This window comes from Aedes albopictus, chromosome 1 (genome assembly GCF_035046485.1).
Source record: "Aedes albopictus strain Foshan chromosome 1, AalbF5, whole genome shotgun sequence".
NCBI lineage: Eukaryota > Metazoa > Arthropoda > Insecta > Diptera > Culicidae > Aedes > Aedes albopictus.
This window is the reverse complement of record NC_085136.1, coordinates 158,275,566-158,297,773: the sequence shown is the minus strand read 5'-3', so window position 1 is coordinate 158,297,773 and position 22,208 is coordinate 158,275,566. Positions and strand designations below refer to the sequence as shown.

The 22,208-nt window shown below is 37.8% G+C and overlaps 1 protein-coding gene across 1 annotated transcript in view; it reads left to right on the top strand.

Moving 5' to 3' along the window:
* Nucleotides 1-529: 529 nt before the first annotated feature.
* The window catches only part of LOC109431361 (TWiK family of potassium channels protein 7), a 76,202-nt gene continuing 54,523 nt past the window's right edge, over nt 530-22,208 (top strand). The window contains exon 1 of the mRNA XM_019707582.3: nt 530-1,396. Coding sequence (XP_019563127.1) covers nt 1,193-1,396 — 204 coding nt within the window. The 5' untranslated portion in view covers nt 530-1,192. The remainder of the gene's footprint in view (nt 1,397-22,208) is intronic.

Below are 22,208 nucleotides of genomic sequence, written 5' to 3'. Positions count from 1 at the left end.
TACATAAACATCGAAGGCACCTGGTGACCCGTCGGCGTGGAGACCAATCTGAGACCATTCGTTCGAAGCTGACGGTCTATAACGAAAGGCCAGATCACTTTGGGCTTTCAGGTAACCTGTTCAGATTTCGGCAGGTTCGTCACCCGATCTTCCCTAAGGTTGCCCGTAGCCCGGCCAATTACGCGATGAGGTAGGGATAGGTTTTGCTAGGAAAAGGCCGAAGAACTTAGAGGCATGTTTAGGCGAATTTCGGCTTACGTTTTCTTTGAAGAAAAAAAAAATTGGTGGTGAGTGCGCTGGAACTCGGCTACTGGTTTACCAAAGATTTCAAAAGAATCATTTGATTTAACTGGGTTCGGACTTGGACGTCAAACAGACAGGAATGTGTCTCAAAATGGGTTGGGTCAACATCTTATTTCATAGATCTTTTTTGGAAACTAAGCTAAGGAAGGCTTTTAATTTCTCAGCCAAAAAAGACTAAACTTTTAATACGAATTTGCTCATTCAAGTGATGCGACCTTCGCGACGTTTTAATTTCAATAGAATGGTCCCTACTGAACGTTCAATGGATTCGATTACTGTAGTTTTTCCGCTGCCTTTTCAGCATCACATCATTACCCACCGAGTTTGGGTAGCGAAATTCGGCACATCGGAGACTATGTTGGTGATGCCGACGACGACGATGAGGACGACGAGCCGGGACGACGTCGTCGTTGGTTACTCTACCGTGGTGGCCCAGTCTGATCTGGATCTTCGGCGGTTTCGGTTGCCCAACCCGAGTTGTAGTATGTAGGGAAAATCCGTGAAAACACGCGTGAAAAAGCGATTGTGATACGTCTCTATCTCCCCATCGAGTGAGCGTGAAAATTCAAACGAGTTTTCACCCGCGGCGTTCTAATCTTCTTTTTTTTGCTTCCTCGCCTGTCGAGATGCGGTGGTGCGCTGTTAGTCAAATTGGATGGAAATGAACCATCTGTTGATCGTTGACCGCAGGCAGCAGCTATGAATATGAAAGGAAAACGTGAGCAGAGCGATGAAAATTAATAGCAAAATTAATATACCATAGAGAAGCAGATTATTCGAAGCAATCAGTGGCCTGTCCAGGAAAATTTATGGCGCCAAAATGTGATGTAGTGCTGCACCTTTCTAGGAAATTTATAGAGTTTAACGAGTGATAAAAAGAGTGTCCGAGATGGCGAATTCTCCGGAAAATGGAACGGTCAACAGTGATCTCATGGAGCATTTCAAGAAGATTGATGTGAAAATCGTCGACCAAGAACAAGAGGCTTTCACGGTGCGGGTTGTGAAGTTCTGGAAAAGGTTGGAGATTAAGAAAGCATTATCTCACGTGGGTTTGCTGTTGTCGTTGGCGATATACTGTGGCGTGGGAGGAGTGGTGAGTTGAATCAAAATACGAGTGTTTTTAATATTTTTGTTTTCAAATATCAGAACACAGCTTGATTTGTGCTTGTTTATGCATATGCAGCACATTATTGGACACCAAAACGTAGACATTTCTAACGGATAATAAGTTAAATTTAAAACAACAGGGTCATTCTCAGGATAGGAAAAACTACGTCTAAGATTTTCATTATACCTAGGCACTTTCTGCCAAGGATGAATTCCTAGCCTTGCGAAGCGGTCCATCTCACTACTTTCTACACTATTTATTTATCTTGTACCGACTTTTCGAACCCTCTAAGCAGAATACCCTCTTCGAATTAGTGTAATCAGTTTTGTACCTTTTAATTCCGCCTTTTTTGCTTATCCTTTGACAGATACGCGTATTTCGACTACGCGATAAACCCTACAGCGACAGAATCAATATTTGTTTATAAAACGAGTTAGACCCTTTAGACATGTTAATGCAGTCTTGTAATCTTCCTCAGTGTCAGTTATCCAAGTGGTAGTTGCAGTACGCGTATCGGCTGAAGAATAAGCAAAAGAGGCGGAATTAAAAGATATTTTTTTATTTATATGCTCTCCTCGTTTTTGTTTTTTTTTTTTTGGGAAAAGTAAGTAAAATTAGGGTGCCTAAGCGTTCAGCTTCAGTAAACTCTTAGTCTAAAGAATTTGAGATAAGTTTCCAATATATTTAACGAAGCTGGCCCCATTGCAACAATACAGAACAGGTTTTTACACTTTTTAACAATTTATTCTAAGTTTTTGGAGGTTAAGGGAATTAGGGGCATAATGGACACTAGCGTGGGTCATCGGAACCGTTTTCTCAGATCAAAGCTTTTTTGGTTCCATTTCGGGTCTTGAGTATCTGGGCAAAATTTGAGCACGATTGGTTGCGTCTACACTTTGCGCATTGCAATTGAAAGTTTGCCTGAAACTTTTTAAACGATAATGTAAAGTAATAGCCTAAGTTGTTCTGAAAAACTTTGTCGTAGACCACCGCAAAGTGATCCAATGCTTGTAGAAACAACCAACCGCATGCATGTTTTTAAGCTTCAACATGTAAAGGTATAACAATAGCAACAAAATCACGCTGTTTCGACAAGCAATGCCAACGCTATAACTTTCTTCCTAAGAATCAGATTACTTCGTGATCTTCGACGATGTTTTTCAGGACACCCTAGACCCCTGTTTTCACATCATCGGTTACATGATTCTAGAAAAAAATCAAGCTTATCATGAGAGAAATGCAAATATGTATGTTATTTCATCAACATGAATGTTGTTGTTTTTCGGATAATTAACCGAAATGGTATGTTAGACATACGTAATGCCTGAAGTTCATAGGCATTATATGTGGACAAATTGAGTGCGAAAAAATCCACGTAGTTCTAGTGGGGTTAGAATCTACGTCTCCCAAAGTTCGCTAGATAGGGTGCGTTAACCAACTTCGCCACAGAATAGCGAATGTCCATTTTTCAACACATATTGTGTCTACGAACTTCAGGCATTGCCGGGGCCCGTGGCGTAGTGGCTACACGTTTGCTTCATAAGCAGATGGTCATGGGTTCGGACCCAGCCCCGGCACTTTCGTCAGTTGCTCTTTCCCCCTGAGAGCAGCTGACACTGACCCTCTTCTGAGCCCATGGCTCAAAGGAACCCGGATACTTGGACATCGGCGAACGGCAACCCATAATGGACTCCCAATCGGACTGGAAATAGGAACATCCGCACATCAACATCCTCGTGCTCATCATTCTACCATGATAGGGTAAAAAGTGAAAGCAGCGCAACGGGAACCAGTGCGATATAGTACAATTAAAATAAAATACATTTAGGGGCTGTACAAAATGTTTGTACAGCTTCCAATTGGAATCGCTCACGCAGTGCCCTAGTGGACAATAGAGCTGTAAATTAGGTTTAGTGATTAAAGAATAAAAAAAAACTTCAGGCATTACGTATGTTATCCCATGTAAAATCCTATACAAGCTTCAAACTTTTTGCGATGCGCAAAACGGAGACATAACCGATCGTGCCCAAATTTTGCACAATTACACTAGTTTACAGCATTTTTGAACTCGGTAAGCTGATGATCGTTTTTAGTGTAGAATCATGCCCTGAAAAAACTGCAAGAACAGCGATTTTTTTTTATCAATTCATAAAGACAGGCCCGGATTAAGGATTGTGGTTGCCCGGGGCCCAAGTGGATGTGGAGGCCCCTCGGAGAGATGACCCACATTTTTTTTCCTTATTTTCGAACAGTACTTGAACAATATGAAAAATAAAGCTTATGTTAGCAACCAAAAAAGGTTTCTGTGGGGGCCCGGGGCCCGGACCCGCCGCCCCCCCCCCCCCCCTTACATTCGGCCCTGCATAAAGATTACATTCCCTAATATTTCTAGGGGTTTTTTTTCTTTCAATCAAATCAAATCAATTCTGACTATACATGGCAATGGTTGCTCCTCCGTGATTGATCTGAACTTGTACCAATGAATAATATAATTTGGCTGTTTTCTTACTCTCCGCATCGACCAATGTGGCGCTAGTTTCTATGCGCGAAAAATCGCTAAAAGTAAATCGCAAAAATATTGTATGGCAATGATAACCGGTTTGTTGCCTACCAAATATTTTTTCGGTAACAGCTTTTGATTTCGAAAAATTCGATTTTGATGCTTTTCGCCAAACAAAATAAAATGATTTCACTCCTGCTGACCAACATTGAACGCACTCCCTACGGGTAATCCATTGCACTGAGATCCAACTGAATAAGGGGCTGGGACATTCCACTTATTCTCAAAGTGCAATTTTAGCAGCCCAAGCCCATGCATATTTGATCAATAACGGTGCCAGCCAAGTCCTTATAGTCAGCTGGAAAGAAAGAGGATTGTTAGTGTGTACTGGTTGTTGCTACTAGAGACCGTGAGCACCTCTGCATCCCCACAACCCGCACGGACTGCGGTATTTTTTAGACGGAAAGGTAGTGTACTGAAACAATTTTTGTGTTTCTGAAGATTAAAATCATTTTGTCGCCGTCCACAAATTACGTAACGCTGTAGGGGGAGGGGGGTACGATCAAGCGTTACGGTCCATACAAAAATTTAAGGATTTTCGTACAAAAAACCGTTACGAAGGGAGGAGGGGGGGGTCCAAAAATGTCGATTTTAGCGTTACGTAATAAATTAACGCTGCCTTTGAAACTCGGAAATCCAAAAAATATTAAGAAGTTTTCAATCGATTTGATTTTAGAGTATTTTAAGTGAATATTCTAGATATATTTTCCACTGAAATTTCAAAAGGAGAGTTTTTTTTTCTGACTTAATAAAAATAAACGTTATTTTTTTTATTTTTAGGCGGATTTTTCAGAGCAAATTGATGGTAGTATTGGTTAGCCTACTCCATTACTACGACTCAAACTGAATGTACAATTATTGTTTACGAAATATGTCAAGTAAAAAAATGTATCATTGATCGTCGAAAACCCTCTCTCAGTAAATTTCTGGCTAAGCTACTATGCCCAAATAACTCGGTTTCGTTTTTTAAACTTATTTTGTTTGTAAAAATTTTCATTGGGCCCCAGATGTTTTGACAATTCTTAAAGGGGGTCGCCATCTCATAAAGGTAGGGAACCCCTGGTTTATGTGTTAGATGTTCATCTAATACCATCCGAAGGAGGTTTGGATTGTGAATAAAAGCTAGCCATGTGCGACTGTGGAATCGAGTTCTAGTTCTACGCCTACTAGCGACAGAGATAGTCGAGTGACTCCGTAGCTTGAAGGAATAGAAGCGCCCGTCTAGCGAATCGAGAGTCGTAAGTTCGAGCCTCACCGTGGATTTATTTTCATAATTCAAATCTTAATTTGTTCGTCGAGCACATTTATCTGTTGTGCTCATGGATGTCAAAGCATTTTCAGCAGTGTATATTTTGAAGGGCTAAAATGGTACCATTGAAACCGATTTTTTTTTTTTCTGTTCGGGTGAGCCACTGCGACCAGTATTTAGATCTTTTGTGGCATTACCCGTATCCTTAGTATTTAGTGCATGTCGTACTACTCCATTGTCATTGAGAGGCAATGAAGCATCGATTTCTGTACAGTTCCTGTTTTGTTATCCCAGAGGTGTAAGAAATCGATTGCGATGAAAAGGTCCCGTTATCATAGAGATTTAAATCTCAGTGAAAGAGCGCCCCTAATCAAACACAATCCATTCGCATTCTGAGAAAAACAAAACGGTGGTACTGATATTTATCCATGCATCGGAACTCAAGCCCCATCCATGTCTTGCTACTAGTTTAGTCCCAGGACAACAAAGAAAAACCCGGGACTTTAGGGTAGTTGCAAAACTCTGTCAAATTAGAGAATGTGTTCTGCAATAGGAATGCACGTGAGTCCTTGAATTACCAGAACTTAACAGTCCTTGATAGGTTAGTACGCAATCAGATACGTAAAGCATGTTTGTTTTCCTAAAATCAAGTGTAGTCTCGGGTGGGCAAAGTCCGATTCTTTAACTATCAGCAAGGCAGAATAAATGCAATTTTAGAAACTGTCACCAGTAACAAGGACTTTGTACCATGAATCCTTATTACCAAAACACATTTCCCCAACTTGACAAACCGGATGTCACTAGGGTTCGGTTTGGTAGATCTTGAACCGTAACGCAACACATAAAGGCGATCTACCTACGTTAAGGGCTCCGTTAAAGATCGAGCATATTTTAAACCCCCTCAACCATTCATCCATCAGCACGGGTCGCCTGACATCTTGGATTGGGGTTCCCTGTTTAGTGGACTTTTACCCCCGGAACAGGTGGTCCGTAGTGTTATTCTTAGCCAATTGAGACAACCGCTACCGACACTACACAGCTATCTAGGCAGATCGGGAAAAGAAGTTAACATTGATAGTTAACTTCATATGGACCCGAACAGCCTTCATTGAAACAGATACTTGTTCCTTCACACGTCTACATCAAAAATTTAACGTAAAATTCAATGGTTTCGACAAAAACAACCCCAAACCCCGGACCCCCTTACTTATGATGCAGAAAAATGATTTTTTCAGCACGAGTCGTAACTACATTAATATCCAACGAAGCTTACTGAGTTGGTTAAATACGATGAATGCTAATCGAGTTTTTCTACGAGTTGCATACAAAAATTCATGCACTGATGTTTTCGTTATGAAATTCATTTTACGTGCATAATATTCATTATGCAACTTATTTAAGTTGCATAATGAACATTATTCAACACTTTTTCATAATGCAACTACTTTCAGTTGCATAGTTAATTGTTTAAAGTATGACCTTATTATAATAAATATTTATTTCGGATCTCCTTTCTGTTTTGACGTACGTCCCAACCGGGACAAAACCTACTCCTCAGATTAGTGTACTGTGGGCACATCCACTTCCAATTAACTGAAAACTTTCTATGCCAACGACCATGTTGCATGTGTGGCAGAAACGATGACACTGTATGCCCAAAGAACGTAAGGGAATATCCTCTATGAAAAGTTCTTTGACCGAACGGGAATCGAACTTTTCACCCTATGCTTGATTTGTTGAATACCCGTTTCGTTTACTGCTGCAGCTATTTATATAGGATCTATGATTACTTAAAACCCTTAAATTATTTAAAACCGCATAGCGTTCTGCCACTCCTCCTGCCAAAGACAATGTTCTTTCATGAATTTAAAATTTCATTCTTTCAACGTGTATCTTTATGTGCCAAAAGAGCTGTGAAATGGGGGGGGGGGTTACCCAAATGAGAAAACAAGGCAGACACAGACTGGTGAAAATTTCCTTTCGCTTTTTATGACTCTTTAAAAACGCCTTAGCGGGGATCATAGTGCCAAATGCTTCCGTCTAAAATGAAATAGTTGTTATCGGGAAATCGCGAAACATAAAAATCACTACATCTACCGAATGCATTTACTACCTACATATTCAATACGTGTACACTATACACGGTGTTCAATAAGTTCGGATACACCATATAACTTGAATTAATTTCACATCTGTAATCCAGATATTCAAAGCAAATGTATTTATTGAAAGGTCATATAACACTGATGAAATGCAGCATATGGTTTTGAATAACGTATTTTTCTACTTTTTTTATAAGCGTTAGATGTATCTAATGTTTGTTAGCTCCGGCACGCTAGAATAATAAAGTTGCTCATGCTACAGCAGTCTAAAACTTTGACTTTTGAGTTTACATCTAAATTAAAATAACTAAATTAATACACAAAAGCTTTACACTGCTATTTCAGTGATGATATGGCGATAAATTTACAAGTTTAGTCAAAATGTGGTTGTTTCTATGAAATAGGCGTAAATACATTATACAAAGCCAATTTTGGTCAAAATTTTCCAAAATAGAGATATAATCAAGTTTTAGAAAAGATAATTATGAGTTAAACCATAGACTAATTAAACTGAGATATAACGCAGGTTTGCTTTTTAACAAAACAAAAATCATTAAAACAGGTACAGCGACAATTTCAGCAATTTAAAAGATCAAGATAAAATGACTCCGTATTTCTCCCAATCTGAATCTTATAGATTATTTCGAGAATGGTCATGGTAACTCTATAGAGTTAACTAATCAAGCCTAAATTTGTACCAATTATATCTAACTCGTTGAGGAATAAGTAAACAAAATTTTAAAAGTTTCGGTGGGCTTTATAAAAAAATACAACTTCCTAAAAATGTTTTAGTCAATTTATAAAACTTAGCCAGCTTTGTATATTTGCGATGGATTATTAAAGCCAACTTTTCTAGCAGTTTTCGCATCAAAACAAAGGAGTTTTAACGGTGTGCAGACAAAAAATGTCGAAGAACTTGATCTGGCGCTTGTTACGTGATCTGTAACTTAACTTGATATTGATCACTATCAAGAACGTGACCTGTAGTCAGGATTGATATTGTTCAACTTTATCTATTCGTTGAACATAACGTCAAGATATGTGCCATCAGAAAGTTTTCCAATTCCAAAATAGCCTTTCTAAATCAAATAAGCAGTGTACACAGTAAAACCGCTCAGCACTAAAATGTGTAAGACCTACTCATAAATGAATAATTTCCATATCACTCATAAGATGTGTAAGAGTTACATATACACAAAATCTGCTCCTGCGTCCATAAAATCGTTGAAGTTGCAATTTTTTGTAGGGAAGTGGAACCATCTTGGCAGGGGTCCTATTTTGGGCACTTTTCTGCTTTATCTCAGCCAAGTCTGAACCAATTGACACAATTTTTGGAACGCAATGAGATACGTATAGTATCTAGCCGTGTACAAACTTTCAAGTCAATTGGTTTTGAATTGGCTGAGTTATAGCGAAGAGTGCTCAAAATACCGGCCGCTGCCCAAGTACTTTGCTACCCTATGTCAATCTAGCTAGGTTTACTAGTGACCTTGGCGAACCAAAAAATATAGCCATTTCGCATCTAGAATAGTGTACGAGCAGATTTTGTGAATGTATAACTCTTACACATTTTATGAGTGGTATGGAAATTATGCATTTATGAGTAAGTCTTACACACTTTAGTGCTGAGCAGTTTTAGCGTGTATCGGAAATTAACCTTCACATACCCGACCCCCGACAACTCATTTTCAAAATGCTGGCATTTCGTCAATTCTCATCCGATTTTTTTGAAGTCACCCTCAATCGATCATAAATTGGTGCTTGTTTATTATACTAAAGTGGTCATGCAATATCCTGAACCATTCCGGGAATATTCCGGATTGTACTGGAGTCAGGGTGGCTGCCAAAATGGCTAAAAGTGATTATTTGGTGTGTTATTGTGTGTGAACCATCGATTTTCAGTGATATTTTTGTTGCGAACAGTGAAACACAACTGCGATAATCAGATTTGAATAAGTTGACCCATCGGGATCACCGTGACAGGTTCCGCGGGGCCTTATTGGGGACACTTCTAGTTTTCAACCTAAACATGCCGTGCGACATATCAATCTTCATGATTTCGTAGGACTGGGTCAGAAACGTTAGACTGAAGTCTGTATCAACTAATATGGCCACTCCGGAACATCTAGCACAGGTTCCACGGGGGCGCCATCGGGGACATTTCTACTTTGCAAGCAAAATATGCCGTGCGACGTATCAATCTTCATGATTTCGAGAGAATGGAGCAGAAAAAAATGACTGAAGTATGTATTAACGTTTGTGGCTGCTCTGGAACACCTGGAACCGGTTCCGCGGAGGCCTCTCAAACACAATACCACACGAAATATTCACTTTTAGCTATTTGGCAAAATATACCCCTCCCCACCCCTTGACCCCAGTACAATCCGGAATATCTCCGGAATAGTTCCGGATATTACATCAGGTATCAGGTTCCGGATATTACATGGCCACTTCAGTAAAATAAACTTGCACCAATTTATGATCGATTGAGGGCGACTTCATAAACATCGGATGAAAATTGACGAAATGCCAGCATTTTGAAAATGAGTTGTCGGGAGTCGGGTACGTGAAGGTTAACTGTTAATGTTCAAAACAGCCTTAAAAATAATCTATTTAAAGTAACCATAACTTTATTTTTGGAGGTACTATAAAAATCTTTAAAAAAAAAAAAGAATGGCAGTTCTAATGTTCTATAAATAATCATTTAACTTGGACTTTTATCGCAAGGATCACATATATGTTATTAAAATTTTGTACACCTCCTAAAAATTTGAAATTGCGAAAATTGTGGGAAAATATTTATTTATTTTTTCTTATTTCTGCCCAAATATATTCTTTTCCAAAATGGTCATGATATACGAAAACTATTTCTTTTTCAAGAAAACAAAAATTTCCGCATTTTAGAGCAATTCCTTGAAATGAAAAAGGTCATTTTCTGAGAAACTCTTTGTTTATGGGTCTCCAAAGAACGATTACGCAATTAAAAAATGCATCAAGTTGAAAATTCACATTTTTTTAATTGGGTATGTATTTAGATTTATTGAAGAAGAAGTTTAACCAGATAACGGAATTTTATAACCTCTGAAAATATTTAAAACAGAGCGTCAAAGTTCGACCAGAAAGTAGGCGATTGACCATTTTATAAATGTTACGGGTCTCCAGTTAGCCTAGTGGTTAAGGCTTTGGATCGCCAATCCGGAGACGACGGCGATTCCCGTTCCGGTCGGGAAAATTTCCTCGACTCCCTGGGCATAGTGTATCATTGTACTTGCCTCACAATATACAAATTCATGCAATGGCAGGCAAAGGAAACCCTTCAATTAATAACTGTGGAAGTGCTCAAATAACACTTGAATAACAGTTGAAGAAGACCAACCATGCTTCGAGATAGAATATTTTGCACATTTACAGTTATTATTACTTATTATCATAATTGAGTAACGCGCACTACTTCCATTTTGAACCGTCTTCCCCTAGCCACTGTATTTTCATTCCAGCTGCGAACCAGTTGGCTATATCATGCTCAGAAATTCGATTTTGTTCAACTGCCGCACGAGAAAAGCATTGTGACGAAATGTTCATGCAGCTTTAATTTTAAATTCGTTTTTTCACACAACAAGATACCTATGAATATGATCAAGTTAGTGTAGCATCTAAGCAACCATGTAATAGTAAATGTACTGACAACACGAGATAAATAGATCATTCTTAGTCCAACCACCAACCGATGCAGTTCCATTACTACATTTGGCGACTACGGATGCGGATTTCAAACTGATCTGATAAAGCGGTTACGGACAGTAATGCGGTTTTCATTTGTTGGAAGAACGAAGGCCTTGGATTCAAGAAAAAAACTATGCAATTGATAATGTCTGTGCGTTTGGAAGTAACCCAGTTTGGAGAAAAGGAAGATGGAACACTATGGAAGTAACGTATTCAAGATTTACGGCGTGAATTCAAATCCGTTCAATATCGTGTTTTTCTAACTCTGAAGATAACGTGGTAAGGTATGTGATCTTTGGTTGAAAGGTAGAGATTATTTCTCATGACCAGTTATACCCAGGTGCAGGTGCAGCCAATATATGTTACAACTAGAAATTCAGGATGCAGTACGATGTCTGAATGATTCAGAGCTTCGGAACCTGAAAGTTGTATCATAGGAATACTTCTGAAACGGGAAATGTTTCAAAGCAGGAAAGTTTGAGTTGCCCATAGAAATTCAGCGTTATGAAATGGGTGCAACAGAAATCAAGCAGATAAGTTTGGGTTGCTCATAGAAATCCATTAGTAATGGAATGGATGCAACAGAGACCAAGCAGGATAAGATATTCGGAATGCTACGGAAGTGATTCCAGAAGAAGTTAGATGTCTAATCTCTTTATTTGTTTATACACGAAAAAAAGCGTTGCTATGCAAGCATATAAGCAGATTGAAGCATAGCTACATTGATGCATGGTAGATAACAGACAATTTCTAGAACACTCTTTGACCCAGATTCATTCAGAATAACCAATCAACTTGTGATGTAATTTACAAACTACTACAATACGGATATTGAAATTTTGAATGAGAGTGATTAATCTCCCAAGGAGTCGAATTTCCAAAGCTCCGATGACCATCTCCAGTCAAGTAGGTAAATTAAGGTCTAAAGAACAACAATTTTGAATGAGAGTGATTAATCTCCCAAGGAGTCGAATTTCCAAAGCTCCGATGACCATCTCCAGTCAAGTAGGTAAATTAAGGTCTAAAGAACAACTTTTTAGCAAATGATCAATCAGTAAGCCAATTCAGATTTGTCGTTTGAACTCACTATTTGCTGCAAACTAAATCCAACCAATTTTATAACTTGGTGAATTCGAATTCTCATCAGCAGGAAAGACACAAGGAGTTTCCAGGTTAATGGACGTCATACTATTAAGTGCTGTGCAGCTGAACACTATACATCTCGAAACTATAAAATAAGTTATTATTTGGCCATTTTAGTATATCGAGATTACCGAATTTGTATAGAGCATTGAATTAATTTATTTTTGTATTTGATGGTTGTTTAAATTAGGTGAAATCCAAACCTTCTGAAAACTATATAGATTAGAGCTATCTAAGAAAAGAAATGGAAAATGATCTCTATGTGTTTATAACACATTCACAGAACACACAAGATTCCTGATGAAAAACAAATATTTTCAGAAATATTAGAAATTCAACAGTGAGACAAACTTCACATAAAAGAAAAGGAAAATACTAGACAGTCTATTGTAAACTTATTTTATCATGTAGTTAATAACATAACCATCCCTTCACAAATTGCAACTTTTCAACCATTTACTATACTTCAGAACATTAAAACAATACTTCAAGAAATAGAAATTGATTTTAAAATAACGATTTATGTAATGGTTTATAAAAAAAATCAATGGTCTTGAATTATCTATTCTATTTTATCAAAATGATAAATAGAAAAGTTGAACATCAAACAACTTAGTCTTAATGTTTAAAATCGTTTATAACTGTCTAAATAATATGCTAAAAACTATTGACAAAGGGAGAGAATGTAGCATCTAAGCAACCATGTAATAGTAAATGTACTGACAACACGAGATAAATAGATCATTCTTAGTCCAACCACCAACCGATGCAGTTCCATTACTACAGTTAGGAATACGATATCTTCAATGTAAGTTTACAAGCAAGGTACCATTGCTTCCTGCTACCTGTGCACACAAAATCACAACATCCCATTAACGATTAACAGCCGATTACCGGTCGTTGGATTTCCTTCCTGTTCGGAAGCTTCTGATGGTACTTTCCGGAATCATCAGTGCGTTTGATATATTTTCCTTGCGCATCTTCCCCAAAGCCATCAAGTCTGTATTCTATTCTTGACCGCGATGTGAAGCAAATAAAGTAAACTATCCGGTCGCACATGATTGTTGCTGGCCTTCCCACGTTGTTGGGCGGCAGAGAGGACCCACCCAAGGCGGAGTATAGTGACGAACGATGGTATGGTACTCGTTCACTGGCCCGGCATATCTGTGAGGTAAATCATCCTCGTGTTCTGTATGGATTACTGCGCTTTCACAATGGTGGCGCCTTGTGTTCGAGCGGCGCGGCTTCAAGTGGGAAAAAAAACTAGGCTGTCCTAATGCCTACGTAAGCCAAGTGAAACGTTACATTTCGCTCACAAAGGAATCTGATGCGGTTAGCGTGACAATGGTTTTCGCTTTTTTAAAGCAAAACTTTACCCATTAGCATGAGATGAACCAGCTTTTAGACTAAAAAGTCACGAACGCTCGTTCGGTAACGTGTTAATGTGTTTTACCGTTTTCTTCTTTTATTTTGAAATGTGTTAAAACTTTATTGGCGATATGTACGATTGGACAGGAAATTTGAAATTAAAATAATCATGATTATTGATTCTATTAGGAGATGTGCATAATATATACTACGGGATTATGTAGCATTTTTTCGGGATTGAGCATTTTAATTTATTTTTATTTTTCAATACATTGTAGAATGTTTCCAATTTGCGTGAAGTATTTAATTTATGATCATGTTTTGATATGACTTATCTCATGTTTTGTTTTCATATGATTCATGTCAATCCCATGGATCGTACTGCGTAATTGATTTTACTTCTTTGATTTTTGAAACATATGGCGATAAAAATTGAATACTGCATGATATAAAAATTAGAATGTTTTTGCTGTCTTCATTCGATGGTGGTCGAAGATAGAGAAGTGGATCGAATGGTCTAAATATGAGCAGTTTGACATTCTCAGCGAAAGACTATAGGGTGACCTTAGGTATTATCGGCAGATTTCTTCTATTCATCATGGGAGGTTTTGTTAACTCAGCTTGATTGAGGAAGATTAGACGCCAGCTTTGAGTTCAACAGGTTTCAACAAACAAGGAGAACAAAACTGCCGAAAATACATAAGCTCTCCTATCTAGAATATTTGTAATACTTGAAATAATGCTAAGAATCCTAAAGCAATAATCCGAATTCGATGGTTTTTGTGAAAACACTATTTAAGCTTAATGTGACGTTTCGACCCATTTTCCCCTTTCATGTAAATGTGCTCCATGTCACAGTGTGGCAGCGTCACGGATGCTACTTTCCATACGCCTGACGCCAATTGAAGTTTGACCTTGAATGTTTTATTATTTTTCAATATATTTGCACATGGCGTTTGCCACACAGTTTTCCAGATACATATAACCAAATAAACACGCCGTCATGCGTAGAAGCTTTATTGCACAGAATTGATTTGGTAAAATTTACTTCAAAATTTAAAAGATAGGTGACGTTCGAATGAAACGTAACGCAAAGGGTTCTCACTTCTGGAGATTTTTTTTTATTACACAGCTAGTCGCGTTCGGTAATTTTTACCGAAATCTCAACTGCTGAGCGTTCGGTAATGGATTTTTACCGAAGTCCTGTAAAAATTACCAAATTCCGGTAAAATCTTATCGTTTATCTGTCAAATTTTAACGAAGTTCGGTAAACGTCACCGAATTTTTCCGGTAAAAAACTTACCGGTTGAGATTTCGATAAAAAAATTACCGAAGTCGGTGATTTTTTCTAAATGTGTACTGTACGGGTTTGGGCCGAAGGGTCTCAGATTTTCATGGAACTTTTTCCACAGGCAGGGCTCATGGATATATGAACAAAAAAATAAATAATTAAAATGAGAAAAATTCAGGGTCGCCTATTTTCCCGGAAAACTCAGGTGGAAATTTTTTGTTTTCCCTTGACACTACTTACTTTGAAAAATCATAACTCAAGAACGAAGCACCGTAGAAACGAAGGTTTTTTTTAGAAAATGAAAGCAAATTTTCTCAGGAATAAAAAAAAATATAAACTGGAAAAAGTTTTCCACAGTTGAGAAAATTCGTAAAGAAAAGCCGGAAAAACTATGCCCGAGCTTATGGAAAATTTTCGAATAAATATTTTTGAGAAGGTTATGTTATAAGCTTTAACCACTGAAATTTTTGGAATGCACTTTTTTTTCGTTTTTGAGTTATGGCCAATTTTGTTTTTTTTGTCTTTATTATAGAGACTTACAGCCTGGGGCTGGTTCGTCTCTCCCAATTTTGTTGAAAAATGTCCAAATATGCCATAAAAGCCTTTTCTTTGAAAAATCATAACTCAAGAACGAAGCAATTTAGAAACAAGGTTTTTTAATGCAAACGAAAGCAAATTTTCTCAGGAATTCAAAAAAAAATTGAAGTGGTAGAAGTTTTCCACAAAATTTTCCACCGTAGAGAAAATTCATAAATAAAAGCCGGATAAACTATGTCCGAACTCGTGGAAAATTTTCAAAAACATATTTTTGAGACGGTAATTTCATAAGCTTCTATCGCTGAAATTTTTGAAATGCATATAATTTTCGCTCCTGAGTTATGGGAAATTTAGTGAAAAATGACCATATAATATAGGCTTACATGGTCATTTTCACAAAATTGGTCATAACTCGGTAACGAAAAAAAGTACATTCCAAAAATTTCAGCGATCAAAGCTTTTAAAATTACCTTCTCAAAAATATTTTTTTGAAAATTTTCCGCGAGTTCGGACATAGTTTTTCCGGCTTTTCCTTATGAATTTTCTCGACGGTTCAAAATTTTGTGGAAATCTTTTTCCACTTCATATTTTTTTGAATTACTGAGAAAATTTGCTTTCGTTTTCATTAAAAAACTTTGTTTCTACGATGCTTTGTTCTTGAGTTATGATTTTTCAAAGAAAGGCTTCTATGGCACATTTCGACATTTTCAACAAAATAGGCCATAACTCACGCAAAAAATGTGCATTCCAAAAATTTCAGCGATTAAAGCTCATAAAATAACCTTCTCGAAAATATTTTTTCGAAAATTTTGCACGAGTTCGGACATAGTTTTTCCGGCTTTTCTTTACGAATTTTCTCAACTGTGGAAAAATTTGTGGGAAACTTTTTCCAGTACATATTTGTTTAGGATTTCTGAGAAAATTTGCTTCCATTTTCTAAAAAAAACTTTGTTTCTACGATGGTTCGTTCTTGAGTTATAATTTTTCCAAGTAAGTAGTGTCAGGGGAAAACCAAAAATTTCCACCTGAGTTTTCCGGGAAAATAGCCGTCCCTGATTTTTTCTCAATTTTTTTTGTTCATATATCCATGAGCGCTACCTGTGGAAAAAGTTTCATGAAAATCCGAGACCCTTTGGCTGAATTTGTACGATAATAAAACAAAAAATGCCCTTCTCCTACGTAAAAACTAATGCATGGCAAATTTTGTAATTTTGTTTGAACTGTAACAACAAATCCTAGAGCGTTACGTAATTCATGACGGACTCATGCTGCTTCTAGACCTTCTTGACAATTATGGACTAGCGGCGTGTGTTCTTGCCGCTCGTCGATTTTTTTTTCCTGTTCGGAAGCTTCTGATGGTCCTTCCGGAATCACCACTTACCAATGCGTGTGATGTATCTTCTGTATGTATCACATCTTCCCAAAAGGAATCAAGTCTATACATTATACATCTATTGTTGACCACGCTGTGAAGCAAATTAAGTAAACTATATTTCTGGCATTCGATTTGAATATGTCGAATCTACATAGGCATCACAGCAAATTTAGGACATATTCAAATCAAACGCCTGATTTATTGGTTCAACACCACATTTAGGATAAGACATAATCAACAATCTCGCCAGATGATGCTCCACCTGGTCCGCCCATCATGCTCTCTGTGCTCCACGTCTTCTTGTGCCCATAGGATCAGTAGCGAACACCAACTTTGCAAGATTGGTTTTCGGCATTCGAGAAATATGCCCTACCCACATCCGGCTTCGACCTTCTCGATGCTGGGTACGTCGTAAAGTGGTGCCCAACCCCGAGTTTTTTCTGGGCACCCTTTCCTCCTTGATAGACCGGTTTGGTCGCGGTGACATGGTCGTTGGGTAGGTCACTTGAGGTGGGACTTACCACTCGGGTCCCGGGGAGCAATAAAAGAATGAAACCCGTTTGATTGTTAAAAGTCAAGAGTTCTTTATTGAAAACAAACCATTTTTATAGCGAATTGTTTCACATATTACCATGGGGCAAACTAGGGTAGATACCTGGAGTGTCATATTAAGAAACGTACAAATTTCAAGAGAACTCCGCCGTCAGCAGAACATGTCTGGACAGGAACCGTCTAAGTCGAACACATACTGCATTCGCAGTAAATGCTCATATTACATTGCACAATGGTCCGAATCCACGTTTTAGCAGGAAAAAAATCCGTATCTCTGTTTTCGTTAATTTTAGGCGTTTGGTGTCTTCAGAGAAGTTGTTTGTATTTGTTTGCTGCATCTTTTCCAAAATTTTTTGATTAGGGTGGTCCTCGTCCTAACTCAAATCTGGAAAAGAATTTTTTAATTTTAAGTCATACGCGATCGAGTTCTTCACAAAAGTTGTAGGCAATGCTATTTCGAGCAACTTTGCTGAATACGCCGTTTATCTAGCTCTTAATTTGAACATAGTAGGTTAATTTTAAGTTTTGACTTAGGGTGAGCCCCCCAAAAACGTTTTTTTCGCAATAACTTTTTTATTTGATTTTTTTCGAAGATGTGAGCTTCGGAGCATTTGAAGAGCAAGTAATGACGCATATTTGTTCTGAACATTGCATGTTGCTAGGTCTTGTCATTCAAATGTTATGTGCAACTTTTGACTTAAAAAGAACGATGTCTTCAAATGCTTATATCTCATGGAGCAGGTAAAATAAAAAAAGTTCTTTAAGCGGCATTTGGAAGGTCACATATAAAGCCAAATGTGGAGCAAATATTACAAGAACGTTATTTTTTAAATTGGAATAAATCGACTCCAAAAATCCCCTTAAAAAATCGAAAAACTACTTATAACTCATACAATTTTAAAGATAGAGACAAACTGTCTTCGGAAAAAATGTGGGTTTTCACCATACCTAAAAGTTTCCCATACACGACTTTTTTGTAAAACGTGAAACAAAAGCTTGAAATTGATCATTTGTTTTTAGAGAATATAATCGTTCTTATTTCCTAGAAAAACATAGCATGGTCCTCCAAAGAATCAAATGATCAATTTCAAGCTTTTGTTTCACGTTTTACAAAAAAGTCGTGTATGGGAAACTTTTAGGTATGGTGAAAACCCACATTTTTTCCGAAGACAGTTTGTCTCTATCTTTAAAATTGTATGAGTTATAAGTAGTTTTTCGATTTTTTAAGGGGATTTTTGGAGTCGATTTATTCCAATTTAAAAAATAACGTTCTTGTAATATTTGCTCCACATTTGGCTTTATATGTGACCTTCCAAATGCCGCATAAAGAACTTTTTTTATTTTACCAGCTCCATGAGATATAAGCATTTGAAGACATCGTTCTTTTTAAGTCAAAAGTTGCACATAACATTTGAATGACAAGACCTAGCAACATGCAATGTTCAGAACAAATATGCGTCATTACTTGCTCTTCAAATGCTCCGAAGCTCACATCTTCGAAAAAAATCAAATAAAAAAGTTATTGCGAAAAAAACGTTTTTGGGGGGCTCACCCTAAGTCAAAACTTAAAATTAACCTACTATGTTCAAATTAAGAGCTAGATAAACGGCGTATTCAGCAAAGTTGCTCGAAATAGCATTGCCTACAACTTTTGTGAAGAACTCGATCGCGTATGACTTAAAATTAAAAAATTCTTTTCCAGATTTGAGTTAGGACGAGGACCACCCTAATCAAAAAATTTTGGAAAAGATGCAGCAAACAAATACAAACAACTTCTCTGAAGACACCAAACGCCTAAAATTAACGAAAACAGAGATACGGATTTTTTTCCTGCTAAAACGTGGATTCGGACCATTGTGCATTGTCGCGCATCCAGGTGATCCATACAATGATGGTCACTGATTAAATAAAGAGTTTACAATCAAAAGATGATGATCGCAATGACCATCGCACGTTTCGCCTGACACCTTGGACTGTGCTTTCCTGTTTGTAGAACTTTTATCCCCGTAACAGCAGGGCTGGCATTTCCTCACTCACTGCGCGCAATGCGCAGTTTCTAAAAGCAAAGCGCAAAGAGCAGGTGGCTACGCAATGAGAAATAAAAAGAACGCAGTGAGCTAACTCACACGCAGAGAGCAGTTTGCCATTACACACTGCGTTATTTGTTCTGCTCACTGTGAAAGAGTGTGAAAGTAAATTGACAATGAGTGAGGCGGAACGAAGCGAAATCAGAGACAAACAGACGTAACACTGTCGAAATTTGCTTCCTATATTTGTCAAGATCCTGATTACTTTGAAAATTGATGATTTCGGTAAAGTTGTTAGGCTGATCAAGGGCCTAAAGGTTATGGATCCTTTGATTCAGTATTCCACCACTAGGTGGTGCTAGAGGTCAAACAAATTTTATATTTCATATATCTCAGGACTCTGATCACTTAGCAAGTTGGTGTCTTCGGCAATGTTGTTTGGTAAATCAAGGGCTCAAAGTAAATGGACCACTTGTTTCGAAACTCCGCCACTAGGCGGCGCTAGTTACACATTTCTAGACGAACATTTGAAAAGGGCCTATCTGCTTTTTGTAAACAAACATGTTTTTGTCTCTGTAGGGCCCATCTGCATCCACCCACGCACATCAACACCCTTATCAGAAAGGTTGTTTTCCAAGCTATCTGTTAAGGGTGTTGATGTGCGTGGGTGGATGCAGATGGGCCCTACAGACACAAAAACATGTTTGTTTACAAAAAGCAGATAGGCCCTTTTCAAATGTTCGTCTAGATTTGCAAGATCATGAAAATGATTGATTTTTTTCATTAAGTATTCAACATGCTGTAATTTTGTTTTCTTTGAACATATTCAAGTCAAGTCAAATGTTTTACAAAGACCAATATGTTAGCCGTAAATGTGCAAAATTTCATTTAATTCGGTTCACTGAATTCTGAGATATAGCAGTTTAATGAAAAATACTCAAATATGAATCATTTAACTAGAATCGCTCTAACTTCATGTAAAATTATCCAATCAAGCCCAAATTTGTACCAGTTAGAGCTAACTAGTTGTGCAATAAGCGATAAAAATTTGAGAATTTTTGGTGCACTCCATAGAAAGTTACAGTTGCTTGCTGAATGTTTTTGCGATAATTAATGAAAGTTGCATGCTTCTACTCATTTTTAACTAGCGCCACCTAGTGGCAGAATATTGAAACAATTCACCAATCAACTGAAAGACCTTAACCAACCAAACAACATTGCCGGAGACTCCATCTTTGTAAGTGATCAGAATCCTGAAATATATATAATATAAATTTTGTTTGCTCTGCAGCGCCGCCTAGTGGAGGAATTTTTAATCAAATGAATCATAATTGGTAAGTTGTTAACCAGCCAAATGTTTTTTCCAAAGACGTCAACTCTCGAAGTTATCACGATCATGAGATATTTGGTATAAAAAACTCATCTGTTTGTCTCTGACATAACAGAAATCACAGACAACAAGATGTGACACTTGTGAAAATTTCATACCGTATATCTCAGCACCATGATTACTTAGATAGTTAGTGTGTTTGACAAAGTTGTTAGAATAGTCAAGGTCTTGCTAGTGATAGGCCGTTTGATTATAAATACCTCCACTAGGTGGCGATAGCGATCAAGCAAATTTTAAATTCCACATATCTCAGGACTCTGATCACTTAGAAAGATGGTGTCTTTGGCAATGTTGTTTGGTTTGTTAAGACCTTTCCGTTGATTGGTAAATTGTGTCAATATTCTACCACTAGGTGGCGCTAGTTAAAAATGAGTAGAACCATGCAACTTTCATTAATTATCGCAAAAACATTCAGCAAGCAACTGTAACTTTCTATGGAGTGCACCAAAAATTCTCAAATTTTTATCGCTTATTGCACAACTAGTTAGCTCTAACTGGTACAAATTTGGGCTTGATTGGATAATTTTGCATGAAGTTAGAGCGATTCTAGTTAAATGATTCATATTTGAGTATTTTTCATTAAACTGCTATATCCCAGAATTCAGTGAACCGAATTAAATGAAATTTTGCACATTTACGGCTAACATATTGGTCTTTGTAAAACATTTGACTTGACTTGAATATGTTCAAAGAAAACAAAATTACAGCATGTTGAATACTTAATGAAAAAAATCAATCATTTTCATGATCTTGCAAATGTGTAACTAGCGCCGCCTAGTGGCGGAGTTTCGAAACAAGTGGTCCATTTACTTTGAGCCCTTGACTTACCAAACAACATTGCCGAAGACACCAACTTGCTAAGTGATCAGAGTCCTGAGATATATGAAATATAAAATTTGTTTGACTCTAGCACCACCTAGTGGTGGAATACTGAATCAAACAATCCATAACCTTTAGGACTTTGACCAGCCTAATAATTATGCCGAAAACACCAACTCTGTAAGTTATCGGGATCCTGAGATATATTGGAAGAAATTTCCGTCAGTGTTACGTTCGTTTATCTGTGATTTCTGTCATACCAACTGCGCAATGAGCAGCGCAATGAGTATGCGTGCATCATGTGTCCTTTACTCTTTGCGTGAAACAGATACATTACGATGTTCAGGTGGCCGCCACAGCCGTCAGGCTGCGGAAGGGGCCAGCAGGGACACAGATAGCTCTGGTTCAGCTACCTGTGGCGGATGTTAAAAAGTCCGTTAAAGTAGGGAGTATTAAGGTGGGCTGGTGTGTTTGTCACCTGACATTCCACGAGCCACCTGAGGTTTGCTTCAGGTGTCTGGAACCAGGACACAAGTCGTGGGACTGCAAAGGCCCCGACAGGCGCAAACTGTGTAGGCGATGCGGCGCTGAAGGTCATAAGGCCCAAAGCTGCACGAGTCCGCCCATCTGCATGATCTGTACCGGGAAAACCTCGAAAAAC